The sequence below is a fragment of the Astatotilapia calliptera genome, chromosome 11 (genome assembly GCF_964374335.1).
Source record: "Astatotilapia calliptera chromosome 11, fAstCal68.1, whole genome shotgun sequence".
Lineage (NCBI taxonomy): Eukaryota > Metazoa > Chordata > Actinopteri > Cichliformes > Cichlidae > Astatotilapia > Astatotilapia calliptera.
Window position 1 is genome coordinate 17,945,318 of NC_137432.1, and position 17,447 is coordinate 17,962,764.

Here is a 17,447-nt window from a genome sequence, read left to right on the forward strand (position 1 = left end):
GTTCACCCCGCCCCTGCGCCGCCCCGGGAGCTCACTGCGTCACGCCTCCTCTGCAGCTGGCCAAGGACCACACCCACGCCACACCATCCCACCTCACAGGTGTGCCACAGCAGGATGCTGATCTGACATCATGAGTAGTGCACAGGTGTACCTCAGACTGCCCACAACAAAAGGCCACCCTGGAATGTGCAGTTTTTTGCGCTATTGGGGGTCTGGGGACCCAGAACCGGTCAGTATCTGGTGTGACCACCATTTGCCTCATGCAGTGCAACACATCGTCGCATGGAGTCTATCAGATTGTCAATTGTGGCCTGTGGAATGTTGGTCCACTCCACTTCAATGGCTGTGCGAGGTTGTTGGATATTCGTGGGAACTGGTACACGCTGTCGTATACGCCGGTCAAGCACATCCCGAACATGCTCAATGGGTGACATGTCCGGTGAGTATGCTGGCCATGCAAGAACTGGGACATTCTCAGCTGCCATCTGCCCTGAACAATGTGAACCATGATTCATCCGTGAAGCGCACACCTCTCCAACGTGCCAGACGCCATCGAATGTGAGCATTTGCCCACACAAGTCTGTTACGGCGACGAGCTGGAGTCAGGTCAAGACCCCGATGAGGACGACGGGCATGCAGTTGAGCGTCCCTGAGACGGTTTCTGACAGTTTGTGCAGAAATTGTTTGGTTGTGCAAACCAATTGTTCCAGCAGCTGTCTGGGTGGCTGGTCTCAGACGATCTTGGAGGTGAACCTGCTGGATGTGGAGGTCCTGGGCTGGTGTGGTTACACGAGGTCTGCGGTTGTGAGGCCGGTTGGATGTGCTGCCATATTCTCTGAAACGCCTGTGGAGACGGCTTATGGTTGAGAAATGAACATTCAATGCACGGGCGACAGATCTGGTTGACATTCCTGCTGTCAGCATGCCAATTGCACGCTCCCTCATTGCTGTGGCATCTGTGGCATTTTGCTGTGAGACAAAACTGCACATTCCAGGGTGGCCTTTTGTTGTGGGCAGTCTGAGGTACACCTGTGCACTACTCATGATGTCAGATCAGCATCCTGCTGTGGCACACCTGTGAGGTGGGATGGATTATCTCAATATAGCAGATGTGCCCACTACCACACATTTGGACTGATTTGTGACCACTGTTTGGGAGGGATGGTTATATTGTGTATCTGGAATGAATTTTAGGTCTCTACGTCCATCCCATGGGGAATGGGAGCAGTAACAAAGGTGTTGCGTTTATATTTTTGTTGAGTGTATGTGCATTATGTTTTAAGCTTGACAGAGATGCAGTTTATTTCCTAAACACCTCAGTAAAGCAGCTTCCATGCAGATAAAAAAAAGCAGATAGTTAAACAGTCTAATGTTGCAAGCTTATTGGAAATCCATCTACATACTTTCACCACATGTGTATTTCTTCATAAACTTTCCTTCCAACTCGCCTCTGAAGAGGGCAGCCTGTAATTTCAGTGTAATTGCTATCTGTGCTGCTGATCTGCAGGTGGGATGCTTTTTCATTCCTTCCTTTTTCTGTTTGTTAATATTTTAATTTTAAATATTGTTTTCAGCCTTATGGTGTTGTGAATCCACTTTAAATAAAAAAACAAATTTTGTTCCAGTTGTTTACAACTTTAGCTGATGTGAGGTAATGGGTTTATAAAACACTTCATACTCATTAAGCCCCTGAAACCATTTTTGTAGCATGGCTGGTAGCGTTTTACCTGATAATAAATTTCTCTTGTGTCTCCCCACCCCCACCTGTCCTCATTATGTTTCACATGCAGTTGCACAGCGATCTTTGTGACTCACCACCGGCCTCTAAGTATTAAGGCTGAGATGATGATCAGTCAAACAAAAAAGGCAACAGTGGCCGAGGTAGCCTGCAGTGATATAGAAATAAGGAATATGTGGAATCAGTGGGAGGGATTTAAGTATGTTATATGATACGTTGTCAGTAACATCTAGTTTCCTGTTCCCCTGAATGCAGCCTGGAGTGTTCCAGCAATTTATTTATTTTTTCTTACGACCCTGAAAGAAACCTGACCAGATTTGACCTTCTCTTTTTAAAAATCTGGAGATAAATTGAAGTGTCTGTTCTTTTTTTTATAGTTATTTTATAATGTTTCTCCCTAAGACATTTCTTTTGATGCTCTAAAAGTTATCTGTAAACATCTTGTCATGTAACCGTCCTATTTTTGCTCCTAGAAACTGAATTATTTTGGTGACCTCAGATTTAATGTTGATAGTGCACCTGATTCTGCAGTCACATAGCTGGGTAACTGACTAATGAAGATTTATATGGAGATATTTCATCCATGAAGAGTTGAAATATTCAGCGGCTTGAGTCTGGTCAGTAAAAGATTCAAAACTTTGCTTTGAGTACTAATCTTTGAGTGAACCTATAGCCGAATGTATACAGTATAGAAAGAAAGCGATGGCTGCCCCCCTTTCTCCCTCCTATTACACCAGGTACTGACGCAGTTTTGGACCTCCAAAATCCTCAGTCTGTTTTTGTATGTGGTGAAATAGCTGAACTTTGAGCTTTCAGCCAAGGTAATTTATCTTCGGTGTTAAGCTGGGTGCCTATCTCAGCAGCTCCTCTGCTAGCTGAGGCTGCTAATTAATCTCCTAGGGGGCCGGCGCAGACACACTGCTCTCAGAGTGATGCATGAATGGAACACAGCAGCACAGGTACAGCCCCAACCCTCTTTCTGCCTCACCTAGTCTTTCAGATCTTCTTGATCTTATTATATCTCTATCATTATTGTGTTTTCTACCCATCTTTCTCTAACCTCCTTCATTATTCCCTCTACCATCTCTTCTAGCTGTTCTTTTTCCCCTGCGTGTCCTCCATCATTCTCGATTTCAACAATTCAAAAGCGGCTTCATGGTTGTTAATCAGTCCAGGCACTCAGACAAGTCATCTTTGCATTGACCTAAATAACTGCTGATCTACTTTAGGTAGGATGAGGGTTTTGAAAGTTTCAGATTTGTTTCATGAATCAGCTGCAAGAATGAGTCATGATGGTCAGCAGTAGGTCCAGTAATCGACATGCAGCAGACAATAAAAATAAAACCCTCATTTCCACACATGACTCAGAAATGGCAATGGATGATGATGAAACATCCTGTTGTTAAAAGTTGTTCAGCAGATTCAGTTTACTAGTGCTTTAACTGAGCAAGAGGCAGCATTATGTAATTGACAGTTTTCATCTAATGACTGAACACGGTCGTCCATCTGTGAAGTCTGCGCTTATTCAGTCAGGCTTACCCGAGTAGCCCTAAAGCTTTACGCCACCAACATTTACAGGCACAGCGTTCATGGGTGTCCATTATAGTGCTTCTGCAGTTAGTACTGAAGTTGGTCTGGAAGTTGTTAAGGTTTACCCTCTGCAGTTGACAGTACGGATTTCTCATGGCTGGTTGTTGTATGCACCAGATGTCAGTTTTATATCTTCATTACATGATGTCCATAACAAATAAATCCCAGCTGCCAAGTCCCTACAGTGTAAATTACCCTGAAAAAATTGTTGTTATGAATTCTTTAATGAAGTCCCTTTGTGTTCTGTCTCACTTGGGATGATACTTAAACTCACACTTTAATTATATTATCCCCCAACTAGCGTACACAAAGTAAAAGGCATGCATTGACGTGGCCATCGGAGATCATAAAACGTCAGTGAAACTTAGCAACTTATAACTGATGCAAAGCAAGCAGGTATTGAATTAAATTGATCTTATCTCTGAGGCATTTGAAGTGACTTCTAATGCAGCTGTTTACCAACCTGACTGAATGGAAATACAGAAGACATTTACCTACAATACACAAACAGAGCAGCCACTAGTGACTTAAATGTCAGCTACCCAGTGATTTGCTTCGTAATTGGATGGGTCTTAAGTCTGTTACAGTGTGTTATACACGTTTTACAGTGTGTAGTGTAAACGGGTGATGGTTGTATAGTTGATTAAGATGAAACCCTAATGCGTTTTCTCATTATATTATGAGATCGTGGCTCAAGAGTTGGCAGTTCGTCTTGTAATCGGTTCGGTTCGAGCCCCGGCTCCAACAGTCTCGGTTGTTGTGTCCTTGGGCAAGACATTTCACCCGTTGCCTACTGGTGGTGGTCAGAGGGCCCGGTGGTGCCAGTGTCTGGCAGCCACGCCTCTGTCAGTGCATCCCAGGGCAGCTGTGGCTACAATGTAGCTTGCCATCACCAGTGTGTGAATGTGTGGATGACTGAATGTAGTGTAAAGCACTTTGGGGTCCATAGGGACTAAGTAAAAGCGCTATACAAATACAGGCCATTTACCATAATATTACACTGTCACACTTCCTGGTGCTGGAACTGACGTCCACTTATGTGCTAAAGTTGTTTTCACACTTACGCAACAGTCCTGAACTTTTCTAAGACCTAACTAGCAGAAGGGAACATGGCAAACCTCCTGCACAGCTGGATCACACACAAGCTGGTCTTTAACCTGCCAGTTCCCAAGCTGCCAGCTATTGATGTGTGAACAGCTAATACCTGTCTGGTTTATTCATTGCTAGCAACTGGGCATCCTGTGGCCTGCCTGCTGCACACTCCTTCCAGGCAGCTACTTCAACCAATACAGAGTATTAATGGTAACACAAACACATGTGAAGGGGACTATTTCATATGCAAAAGAACAACTATGGACATAATCCTGACCCTTGACTGCTGAGATTGTCTAAAGTTAATGTCTGAAAAACAGTTTAAGAGTGCACAGATATCAGCTAAGAGAAGTATATGCTCTTTGTGTGTGTGTGTGTGTGTGTGTGTGTGTGTGTGTGTGTGTGTGTGTGTGTGTGTGTGTGTGTGTGTGTGTGTGTGTGTGTGTGTGTGTGTGGTGGGGGGATTGGGTGTTCTGACTGTAAATGATCACTCAGTCATATTGTTTATTCATAAGCTGCGATGTGAATTTCCGAGGTGGCGGACTAAACAGATTGTTTTCACACTGAGTGTGTGCAGGACATGGTGTCTCTCCCAGCAGACCCAGATGTTCTTGTTTTGAAGATGGTTTTTTTTCTTAATGTGCTCTTTATTCATCCATCCATCCATTTACTTCTGCTTATCTGGGACCGGGACGCTGAGGCAGCAGCCTCCTCCAGTTTGTCCACTCGGAACGCAAAGGCATTCCCAGGCCAGTCAAGAGATATAATCTCTCCAATGTGTCCTGGGTGTGCCCCATTGTCTCTCCCCCAGTGGGACATGTCCAGAACACCTCACCCAGTAGGCATCCTTGTCAGTTGCCCAAACCATCTCAACTCAGTCCTTTCGATGTCGAGGAGTAGCGGCTTGACTCTGAGCCCCTTCTGGATAGCTGAACTCCTCACCCTATCTCTAAGGCAAAGGCCACCCTTTGGAGAAAGCTCATTTCCACCACTTTTATCTCTCGCTCTCCCTCTTTTGGTCACTACTCAAAGCCTGTGACCATAGGTGAGGGTGGGGGCGTAGATGGACCAGTGCTGATTCTCATTCCCGCCACTTGTTGTGCTGTTTAAGCGTTGCATAATTCAGTTGTGATCTAAAGAAAATATGAAGAGCTGCCAGTGCTAGACTATTAAGCAATTAAGCTTCAGGAAATTAGCGAGTTATTTCAAAATGTTTTAACCTTGAACAATAAAGAATCTACACAATAAAAGCTTTTCAATTAAATTTAATTTCTTTTAACCCATATGGAAAAGATATATATAAATCTTATAAGGTTTGTATCTGTCTTGTGTGAAACTTGTATGAAAAGCATACAAGAGTGAAAACAGATATAAGATCCCTTGAAAAATTCTATAAATGAAACGTATGTTTTGGATACTTACTAAAACAATATATGAAAGTAATGAGAAAGTGGCTACTTTCATGAGTAAATCATATAAGCCTTATATGATTCACTATATGAAGTAAGCCAAATCTTAAGCAAATCTTTTATAAGTTTTTTCTATTTCTTTTCCATATGGGAAGTTTCATTATCATGTTCAGTGATTTTCTGCTTTGAGTAGACTAAAAACACACAGTGACCCTTGAAGGATGAAAGTACACATGATTTTTACAACTTTTAAAAAAAATGCTGAGTGTTGTAAATAAACAGTATCAGTCAAAAGTTTGGGTGGACTCAGCCATTCACATGACTGGTATGTAGGGATGGGTACCGGTATGGCACCGGTTCTGACATAAACGGTAGTAACCAGACCGAAAAGGAGCACACATTTCAGTGCTTTATTTCGGTGCTTTTTTTTCCTGAGATGTCATACACTTTGGATTCTAGCCAATCATTTTACGTTTCCGAGGATAGTAGGCGGGCCCAGGTACGTACGTTCTTTTAGAGCAGAGCTACAGATTAAAAATGCCCAAGGCGAAGCGGTCAAAAGTCTGGCTGTACTTCACAGCAAAAAGATGCAAACTCAGCAGCCTGCAACAAGTGCTTTAAGGTGACACTGTGATACTGTCAAAGGAGGTAACACCTCGAATCTGATGAAACACCTGGCAACCTATAGCATTTTGTTAAAAGCCGAGAAATGCACCGTATTTGATAGCTTGCTGCGAGACCTCACACCGTGCACATCTACTGCGGTTGTGGTGCCTGTTATCGGACCCGGAGTTAGCAACATCCCCCAAAAACCCGAAGAGGAGAGTCCTGGCCCCTAGCCCTGCCAGTGTAGCAGAAATGATGACGGATGATGATGCAGCAGCAGCCGTTCTTCTCTGCGTGAGTAGCTTAATGTTGTTCGTGTGTAATTTACGTTGAGTAGAATAACCACGTTATTACATGAATGCATGTAAGGTGAACTAGCAAACACCGTCGTAGTTACATACGGCTGTCTTCTTGTTTGATGGCAGATGCTCCCTTCACCCTGGCCAAAAAGGCTAAAATGACCAAAGAAAAAGTGGGAAACAGTTAAACACGAGAGGTTTTTAGACAAAGATTGTGTTTTTTCTATTGTTTAAGCACTGCTTCCAGCTAAGAGTGATACCATATATGCCCTATAGCTGCAGAAAAGGCTAACATTGTTATCTTTTTACAAAAAAACAGCTAAACATGAGAGGTTTTTGGACAAAGTTTGTGTTCTCCATTCTTTAAGCACCGGTTCGAGCACCGTTTAAGCACCGACACCATGTCAAAAGTACCGGTTTGGTACTGGTATCGGATAAATCCTAAACGATACCCATCCCTACTGGTATGTTATATGTTTGAGTCAAAGATTATTTGTCTTCAGGCAGCATCTCAGTGAGCTCAGGTTTAAAGCCGTTGACTCATCTTCTGCCCATTCCCTGCTCCATCAGCTGCACGGTGCTTTTACCTGCGGTGTGACTCACACTCCTCAGCCATATGTCTCCCTTGCCTGAATTTGAAGCTTGGACGCAGTTTAAGAATACACTTGTACTGCCACGTCTCGCAGTTCAAGCACAGCACATTCTTCGCTCCCGCCCGAGCAGAGCTAAAATAGAACTTACACAATGCATTTTTAGATTTTTAGGCATTGCTAAAAATACTGTACTTCCTCTCCTGATTGTTTTTTTTTTTTTCTTTAAATGTAGCTGTCAGTCAGAGAGGAAGTCTGATGAGGCATGTACTGGAAAAATACTGTGGTATGGGTAGTCATAGAGTCTGGGCTGGATGCTTCTGTGTTTTATAAAAGTGGTTAAAGCAACTTATTTCCTCTTTCAGTCTGAGAGGTAAATAAGCTGTAGTAATATAATTGTTGCAATTTTTGCAATCTAAGGAACATATTGCATATGACAGTAGTTTGTTGTGACCGTAAGAGATGTCAGCAGTTTCTATCAGATCGTATTTGGATCTTCTTTCTCTTTCTAATGAGTTTTCCATCTGTTGTTGCTTCAGTGTTTGCACCACTGAGTGGATGGAGGCAGCCAGGGGACAAACTGTTCAAACGTCACCTGCAGAGCCTGTTTTAAATATTGCCTTTAGCCTGACAACTTCTACCTAAGGTGCAAAGTGAAGAGCAGGAAACGCTGTGTATACATGTGTGAGTGGAGTCTCCTTTCATATGTAGTAAACAACTTGAGGTGGAACATTATTTTATTTTGAGCACTTTTGATTGCGTTATGCATTTTTATGAAGTGTTCAGCCATTTAAGGTTTTAAGTTTGACTGGGCCTTTTCATATTCATATTTCAGTAAATTGTTTCTTTGCGTGCAGACATAACAACTGTGTCCAGACAATGTTAGCATCATGCTATTTTTAAAAAAGAGGAACCTTAAGAAAGCTAAAGATTTGTTTTGGGGGGTTTTTTGTACTGTGTACATGTCAAGATTGTGTCTTTATGTGTAGTAGCCAAAGATATTCTGGATGCAGCTTTAATATAATGTGAGGTGAGATTGGACATCACACATAGCTTCACATTCCTCATTATATTTGACTGAGACACAGGAGGGAAAGCTGTTTTTGTAGCAAGCGTGTTTATCTACCTTTGCACTGTATCCTTGTGTACATATTCACATGCTTATTGGTGTCTGTTTGCCTACGTCCATGCATGTGAGGGAAAGTGTTAGAGCCCTCCATTAAGCTCTGTTTACAGTGTGCAGGGTCAGAGTTGCTGTCTGATGCTTGGCCTGGTCTGAGCTCATCAATCACATCAAGACTTCTGAAGGCTTTGGCCTGTTAGTCCCGCCACCTCTCAGGCAGATTGTACACAAGGACTTCTGGGATATTACGGTCCTATGTTGTAGATTCTTCACATTCCTGCCTTCTGAGGTGCTTGTGATTTCCAGTTGTGTGGTCATTGTCTGGCAGATTTATCATAGTATAGAGCAAAGCAAGATATGTTCAGTGTTAACCAGCATTAGTCACAGTGTTGTGAAATCAGAGAGTAGTACGCTTATGACCTAAGATGGAGATGCTTTTAGAGGAAGGAGTGTCAAATACTTTAATTCTAAATCACATGAGCTAAAGGTCTGATGTCTTGTTTAACTGGCACCCCGATCACGTCAACGTTTAATAGAAAGGCCAGCCAATATTGGCTCCTGAAGTCTTTCGGCACGTCATTTATCTAACATGCAATCTGGTCTTGGTAACTGCAGCCACGTGTTTTTAATAAAGAGGTAAAGCAGCTAAAGGTCTAGTGACGCGACCTAGATTCTAACTACACTCTTACTACCAACACATTGCTGAGCGTGTTTAAAATGCTCTGATCTGTAATGAAGTCCTTTTTTTGTTAAGCATGATCTGTATTACCCAGCAAATAAAAGTTTCAAAGTTTCTTTTCGTACTTGATGCAAACTCTGTTTTCACAGTCCGTGAACACGCATCCACGTGCTGCATTAAGCAGATTAATGTTGACTGTAATTAAGCATATTTTTGTCTCCAGTTGCTGTGCGTGTCAGGTGAAGTGAAAATTGTTGCAATGCCTCTTTCTTCCCTATGTCACTGGTTGTGGGTGGACAGATAACAATAAACTGTGCCCAAGATACAAAATTTGAAGTTATCCACACGTGTCTAATGCATTGCTGGAGACACGTGCGCACGAGCCAGCTACAGAGGAGAGAAGAATTATTGTGGTCTGCTGTTATTGTTTTGGCAAAGCCATGACGTGAATCACCACTTTCTCTTAAGCAGTTAATGAGTAAGGGCACTTACTATATCTTTTTGCAGCTCTGGTAGTTCCGTATTGTCTGTGTCTGGCTTCAGTCTACCTCACAGTACAAGTACAATTCTAATGACCTTTTTTTGCTCTAGCAGAAACATACCAGAGAAGCCAAGTGACGAGTTTAGCACTATACTTAACGGTGATACTGTAAAGGAATCTACAGAGAACCTCACACTCCAAAACATGTGACTGAATTAAGGGAGTAATCATGAATGCCTTATTTTTTTTAGTCAATCCATTAATATTTGCACTTACACTCTCTTACATTTACACTCTGGCATCAAGACACAATTATGTTTTACTGCCAATAAAACAGCAGGCCCGTTATAGGTTCTGTCTACTTCTGTTTGCTACTGTTAGTAAAAATCACTGAATAGAGTGACGAATTGCTACTGTAGAGGAAACCGTGATTAGCATTCAGCTATTAGCAGTCCTAATGTGCTTTCCTTAGAAATATTCCTCTAGCAGGGTTTTGGTGCATACGCCGCTTTACAAATTGCTTCCCCTGTTTTTGGTCCAGCTAATATAATTAAGCAGGTCATACGAGTGAAATACACTGACCATATTTCATTGTTAATGCTAAAACATTTTACTGCAGTTTTTTGTATTTAAGTCCTTGGCCAAAAGTTTGCTAACATCTCTGTGTGGCTCTACATGGACAAAGCAAAGCTGAATTCAGACACACAGGTATCCTTACAGTCTTTGTTAAGGAATCTACTTTAAATTAGTACAACTGACCAGTTACTTTACATTGGAGGGAGTTGAACCACCTAAGGTAGATATGGAGTTTAGGCCCCAATTGCACAAGGATCGAGACTGGTTGGTAATTGTAAACATACACGGCAGACCCAGTGGCATTTTAATCATGTTTATTTCATCGGTTGTTGGACACACAGAGCTGCAGCTCTCCCGCTGCCAGCTCAACATAACAACAACCTTAATTCAGAGTCCCGACTTTTAAGCTGGCGTGGAGTGATTGCAGATGCTGCGCAGGTGCGTCCATTGCACCTGTAGCAGCATCGCAAACCACGCCCCGCCACAGTAATCACCAGTTGCTAAGGAATAAAAAGTTGCCAGAGGTTGCTACAGGTTGCTGGCCATTACTGTGAAATTGATTGTGAAACTCCAGTCACCCTGTCCTAAAGAGTGGTGACTTAGGGGGGGAATACACGTATTCCCTGATCTGTTTGAAACTGGTTTCCAACTTGTAAACTACTTCCCAACTACTTTTTAAGCAGTGGTGAAACTGAGATTGTTTATCTTCAAAGTAAAAGTCTCATCTCTTGAAATGTGTTGGGTTCAGTGGTAAGGCATAACTTTTACTTTATGGGCAAATATTCTCCATTTCTAGCTTGTGTTGCACTTTTTCCGAGCAGCTCCGTTGTTAGCTAGTGAGTCTTTGAAGTCTGTGTCTTCCAGAGAAATTACAGCCAACTCTGGCAATCTGCTAGCAACCAAAAGCAATCCTGGGGGGGGTAAAGCATCCTCTTTCTGACTGACTTCAGCCAGAGACAGTCAACAACCTCAAGCAACCACTTGCCAACCTATTGGTACGATTTTCCCCAGTGATTGAAGGTTGCCATGTGCGTCTGAGGCCTCAGTTAAATTAAACTGCTTGGAAAACATAGTTCCAGGTTTCTTAAAAAGATAAAAATTAAAAAGATTAAATTCATATCATACAAATTTCTAGTCACATGCCAGCAATATCTCCACTTATTTAAACAACTTGAACTCATATCTGTTCATAAACTCAGTCATTAGACTAATTAGGTTTTTGACCTGCTGGCTTTGAGTTTATCTAAAGCAGGGATATCAAACTCATTTTACATAGTGAGCCACATAAAGCCAAGTTTGAATTTAAGTCAACCTGACCAGTAAAATTCCCCTTTGTGTTATACGTTTAATGGTGTTGTAGTAAATGAAAGAAATCTGTCAGCATGACTCTTTGGGCTAAAAGTGTAAGGAATAGGTAGAAAATAAGATTTTTCTATAGCAGATTGTGAAAAAACAGGAAAGTAATTCAGTAATTGAATTACTTTGGTGTGGCATGTCTATATCAGAAGGAAAAAGTCCAAAACTTTCGTCCACCATATTTTCTAAAGCCATTGAGTGGGCTGGCTTAGAGTCTCTGCTGGGCTGATTAAGGCCCCTGGTCCTTATGTTTGACACCCCCTGATCTAGAACTTAGCAGGAGATGACCAAAATCATTCAGCATCATCCAATTCATAGCTTTAAAATCACTTTAATAAAAAAATGTCAGCCTTCTCTTAGTGCTACAGAAGCAGCAAAATAACCACCAAAGAAAGTTGAATTCATCACACGGAGAAGATAACCTCTGAGCCTGGATCAACGATCAGAAACACAGAGCTACATCATCATCATGAGGGCAAAGATCAGAAGTTTTCTGATAAAAGTTTAAACATTCTCACGGTTTGAATTCAGAGAAGCGCCTACCTGATCCTTAAATGAGTTTGTGGTTCATATTAAATCAAGTGTTTGTATTATAACTGTGTGCTCTTCTCCGATTCCCCCTGTGGCGGTAAACGTGAAGAGTTGTTTTGTCAGTGGTGACCTAGATGAAACCCGCAAATGGACATTAAGTGGCTCCTTCGTGGAAGTAGGTTGCAGTGTCTCAGAGAGAGGAACTTTTGCCTCTGCAGTAACACCACAGGGAGCTTCCTATATTTACCGTGGTGCAAAGAAAGTGCCATAATTGTCTTGTCCTGCGCCTATTCTGCCACATTCATATTGAGAACAAAAAAGCAGGACTGCTGGCAGCATGTCGGGGCAGCACAGTTTCTCAGGATTTATGCTTGAACCTAATGCGGTGGTGACAGCTACCAGAGAAGCTGGAGTTCGGCTGAAAGTCATGCATTTGCTTTGAGGTATCACTCACAGCCGATGCCGGTGGTACATTCATGAGCCACTTGAAGGACCACCGGTGAAGAAGTCCTTTCAGCGAGCAACGCTGTTGAGTCTCTTGGCTCTCAACTGTTTAAAATAAGCTGACCCCAGCTGTCCACAAATGGCAGAAATGGAATGAAGAAAAAGAAAAGTTAATATTTAGAAATGTGAGGCTCTAATTCAAACAAAGAGTCTTTGTGGCTGTTTAAAAGTTTGTGATGGATGACGAGAGCCATACTTTCTTGTAACGTGGCTGTGCCACAAAGGGACGACAGACGAGAGGGGTTTCAGGTCGAGCTTTTAACGTTGTTTTTCCCTTTCGTTGACTTTCTTGTCTGTGAGAAACAGAACTCCTCCTAACGCAACACAGCTGTGAAATCACGACCGTGGAAAAGAGTAAAGTGAAGGAGCAGAGTTTGGCACGTGAACTTTGAGTGATCGCCATGTGGCTCGTGCGTTCTCATCAAGTAGCAGGACTGTTGGCAGGCCTAATGGCAGCTTATTTTCACTGGCCTGTGTGCACAAAATGGGGGGAGAGGGAGGGGTGGGAGGTAGAGGATGGGAAAAAAGGAAAATAGTAGTGATGAACGGAACAAAGGGAACAAAAGAACAAGCGCAGAGAGAAAAATGAAAAAGCAAATGACAAAAGTAAGGGTATGAAAAAAAAATACTGCTGAGAAACGGAGTGGGTTAGGGAGGAGGGGGGGATCAGTATCTCTGGGTAGAGCTTGTTCACCCGCAGAGCCTGCCGAGGTGCGTCTGAGCAGCCCGGCCCACTGATTGGCGGAGCGCAATGCAGCGCTCTCCCCTCCCCCCCTGAAGAAAGAGGTGCAGCAGGAACGTCAGACCCAGACAGCACAAGACTTGACTACTGAAGCAGCGTTTTTCCAAAGCTCTACCTAGGATGCAGTCAGCAGAGCATCTAGGGATAGACTAGATGCCAGATCCCTCTCCTGTTACAGCAGAGCATCTTCTACTGCTAGCCTTAGGAATCCATCGAATAGTATAGATTGGAGATACATTTTAAAGCTTTTATCAGCCAGAAAGGGCAAAGCTGACGCCTTGAGCATCGAATTCACCGCATTGAGGAGGACAGCCACCAGTCACCATGGGCAGGCAGGGGAACGATACCTCTCCTCCGGCTCCTGGGATGCGTATCCAGTGTTCCCAGAGCAAGATGAGCCTGTCAGCATCATTCGAAGCGTTGGCTGTCTATTTCCCCTGCATGAACTCCTTTGATGAGGAGGACGGAGGTAAGATGACAGGCGGGGAAATGTCACAGCCAAAGCTTCCTGCTGGGGGGTAAACAGTGCGGCTTAAACTAAAAGATGGCGGTGAGCAAGGGGAGATAGATTTAGGATGAGAGGGAAGCTGCAGAGGTACTGGCATGGGAGAGAACTGGGACGTTGGAAAGTTCAGAAATGTTATTAGCTCAATTAGGATGTTTAGCTCAATTAGTCTATTTCAGTAAGTGTAATGTGTTATAAGGCTTGAGCTGTCCATACTGTGCATGATCTGGTTATATGATGACATAAAGCTTAATGTGCAATTTCATCTGTGGGTGGTCAGTTTATCATCAGTTAGTTGTGGGCCAGTCACACTTCTTTCTGCATCTGTTGTTGCTGCTGCCACCAATGGTGGTGTTGTCAAAATGGAACCGGTCTGTTTGCTTACAAATGGCACTCACGCTGGTCTAAAAACCTAATTTGCCCCGCATGACTGTGACTCTGATTCTGTGGATGAAAACAAAGGACTCTGTATTTGGAATGAATCCCTCTTTAGTATTTAGTTGGAAGTAGTGCTCCTTTTTCTTTTTGCTTAGAACCACAACGTTGTTCTGACTGTCACTTCAAATTTCCTAAAAGGTAGCGTAACGCCTACTGTGTGTATTTATAGCTCAGCCTCACAATCACTTCTTGTTCTATTTGCAGTTGTATTTACAAAAGAAGATTTGCAGTGCGCGTGATCTATTCTTCTGTAGCTTTATCTGGCAACATATTTTCTGCCACACTACTCACCACTCCTCCTTTTTTTTTTTTAGCTACAATTTCACACTCACTTAAACTCACACTTCCACCATTGGCAGCTTCCCTAGACTCGCTGTCTTTTCCTGATTGGCAGGGTCGCAATTGGAGGGCAGCAAACTTATGGAGATGAGCCAGTTTGTCTCGTTTTGACGCCTCTCCTGCTTCGCGGTTGCTGGATAGTTTATAAAAGTAACTTACTCTCCGACATACACTTATAACAGTCTAATCTTTATCTTATCTGCCACTGCTTTTAATGCACCTCTGTATATTTTTGTCTATAGAGCGGATACATACAGCGTTTATTTGAAATGCATTGGAACAGTATTTAAAGCACTCAAATAAGATCACATAGTGCTTGATATAGTGCAAAAGCTGCATAAATCCAAGACTGTGCCTTGTAACTTGTGTCAAAAGCAGAAGAGAATTACCATTAATAAATCATGTGTTTTTCAAGTTCGTTGATAACGTCTGGCTGGCCACTGAATGACAGCGGAGGTCTGCTGCAGACGTCAGAGACGACCTTTGTGGCTGCTTCTCTTATTGTAAAAAATGTGAAGAGCAGGAAGAGGAGGCGGAGGCCAGCTGAATAACTGAGATTTCAAGGCTGAAGAGCATCATGCCTGTTTTATGTCTGTGTGAGGCACAAAATGATCCATTTTTTTTTATCTTCAGTTCCTCCTCTACTAAGGCAAACAAAGGAGAGAGGAAGGAGAGTAAAGACTGCAAGGCCTATAACTGGATTAGGACTGCTGAAGCCTAGAAATTACTCATCTGCACAAACTTGCAAAATATTAGAGAGAAATTACATAAGGTCTGTGAACGGCCGGTTTTTGCACCCTGTAGTAATGAGCTGAAGCTTTGTGTATAGTACCTCTGTGTTATTACCTTCATCAGGCTTTGCAGGGATTTTCTGACCAAATAGTGCTAAATTTGATTACACAGAAGAAGAAGAAAAAAATTAATCCCATACCTGCAAAAGGCATGAAAACATTTAGTGATGGTTGGATCACCCCGTAGCAGTGCACAATTAAATGTTTAGAAAGGGACATGTTTTCAGTTTAACACAGCTGCATGTGTATGTAGAAAGCTCATACGGAGGTTTTTAGAACTAACCTATAATGTTTCACTTCATTTGAATCTCTTGAGGAGCTTCTCAGCACATTAGGCTTACTGAAAGTAAAAGACAACTTTTTGCCAACCTTTTTTTAAATGGGATATGAAAAGTGTGCGTGTGTGTGTGTGTATATATGGTAGAGCAGACATACTATACTTTTGAGGAGTTGTGTGTTTGTAAGCCGCAGGCGTGTCCACATTGTGCCACACGCACGCGGTCAGGTGGCGATGCGCAGCGGGAGGCTTAATGGAGAGAATCAGCTTTCTTCTTGGATCAGTCAGGATGGTGGGTTTGGGTTGGAGGGGTGGGGATGCATAGACAGTGGATGTTTGTAGGTGAATTTGCTCCCAGAAGTCCCCCATAGGCAGTCGGTGGCGCAGACTGGAGGAAGGCTGCACATAGTGTTCCTAATATCGATCTTTTTAAAGAGACGGCAGTGCTCTGGTATAGAATTTGAATTCACTGAGGTGCGCTTTGTTTTCAGAATCAGAATCAGAATACTTTATTAATCCCGAAGGAAATTCGTTTTCTCCTGAGGAAAGATTTATGTACGAGCCGATTAAAGCGTTCGTACACCAGTGATATGGTTCTCGCCGTGCGACTCGCATCCCCCCAGTTCAGTGTTGTGGACTGACAATTCTTCTCTCTCCTTCTCTGTCATTTGTGTCGTGCGTGTAACTCTGTGTTCAGAAGCGGGAGGTAAAAAGTTGCGCAGCACTATCCAGAGGAGCACAGAGACAGGCCTGGCGGTGGAGATGAGAAGCAGGATGACTCGGCAGGCCAGCAGGGAGTCCACAGACGGAAGCATGAACAGCTACAGCTCCGAGGGAAAGTAAGGAGACATGCACTTGTGCTCTGCGGACGATCAGAAAACTAATTCAGCAGCTTTTATATACACGAAAAATTCAGAATTTCATTTGGTAACTTATATCAGGTTCTAGTCTAACTATAAACACCTGGTGTTTTTATTTTTTTTTTCTTTGTTAATGTTTCAGTCTCATCTTCCCTGGTGTGAGGCTGTCCTCAGATGCCCAGTTCAGTGACTTCCTGGATGGTCTTGGCCCTGCTCAGCTGGTTGGGCGACAGACATTGGCTACTCCCCCTATGGGTGAGGACAGTTATCCTTTTTTTTCCTTTTTTTTTTTTTTTACAGAGATTTGTAGCTTGAAATGATGAAAGCTTCACTTCAGACAAGTTAAAATCTTCAGTTTTGTTGGTTGTTTAGGAGACATCCAGATTGGCATGGTGGAGAAGAAAGGTGCACTGGAGGTGGAGGTCATCAGAGCCCGTGGCCTTGTGGGAAAACCAGGTTCCAAGGCACTGCCAGGTAATCAAAGCTACTAAATGTGCTAGTCTATGTCAGGTATTCACAGAGTGAATAAAGGTAAGCATGACTTGGTTGCGGAAAGAGAAAAGGAAACCTTTCAAAAGCTCATCTCTCCTTTACGCTTTCTTGATTTCCAGCACCGTATGTAAAGGTCTACCTTTTGGAAAACGGAGTCTGCATAGCCAAAAAGAAAACTAAAGTAGCAAGAAAAACCTTGGATCCTCTTTATCAGCAGCAACTGCCGTTTGAGGAGAGTCCAGGAGGGAAGGTTTTACAGGTAAGAATGTTATTCCTTTAGACTGCAACAAAGTGTCACAATTAGCATTTCTCCTTGCAGTCTGCTGGCCTCAATGCAAGGTCACACAGCTGATACGGTTCTGCACATCAGATTGGCTTTTTCATATAAAAAGCTATATAAGTTGTATTGGGGTTCATCTGATTGTTGGG

General features: G+C 42.9%; 1 protein-coding gene across 14 annotated transcripts in view; it reads left to right on the plus strand.

Moving 5' to 3' along the window:
- rims2a (regulating synaptic membrane exocytosis 2a) overlaps nt 1–17,447 on the plus strand; it is a 157,004-nt gene that overhangs the window by 136,742 nt on the left and 2,815 nt on the right. For all 14 annotated transcript variants that reach the window (XM_080307861.1, XM_080307871.1, XM_080307860.1 and 11 more), the window contains 4 exons: nt 16,364–16,505; nt 16,669–16,781; nt 16,899–17,000; nt 17,138–17,277. In XM_080307861.1, coding sequence (XP_080163987.1) covers nt 16,364–16,505; nt 16,669–16,781; nt 16,899–17,000; nt 17,138–17,277 — 497 coding nt within the window. The remainder of the gene's footprint in view (nt 1–16,363; nt 16,506–16,668; nt 16,782–16,898; nt 17,001–17,137; nt 17,278–17,447) is intronic.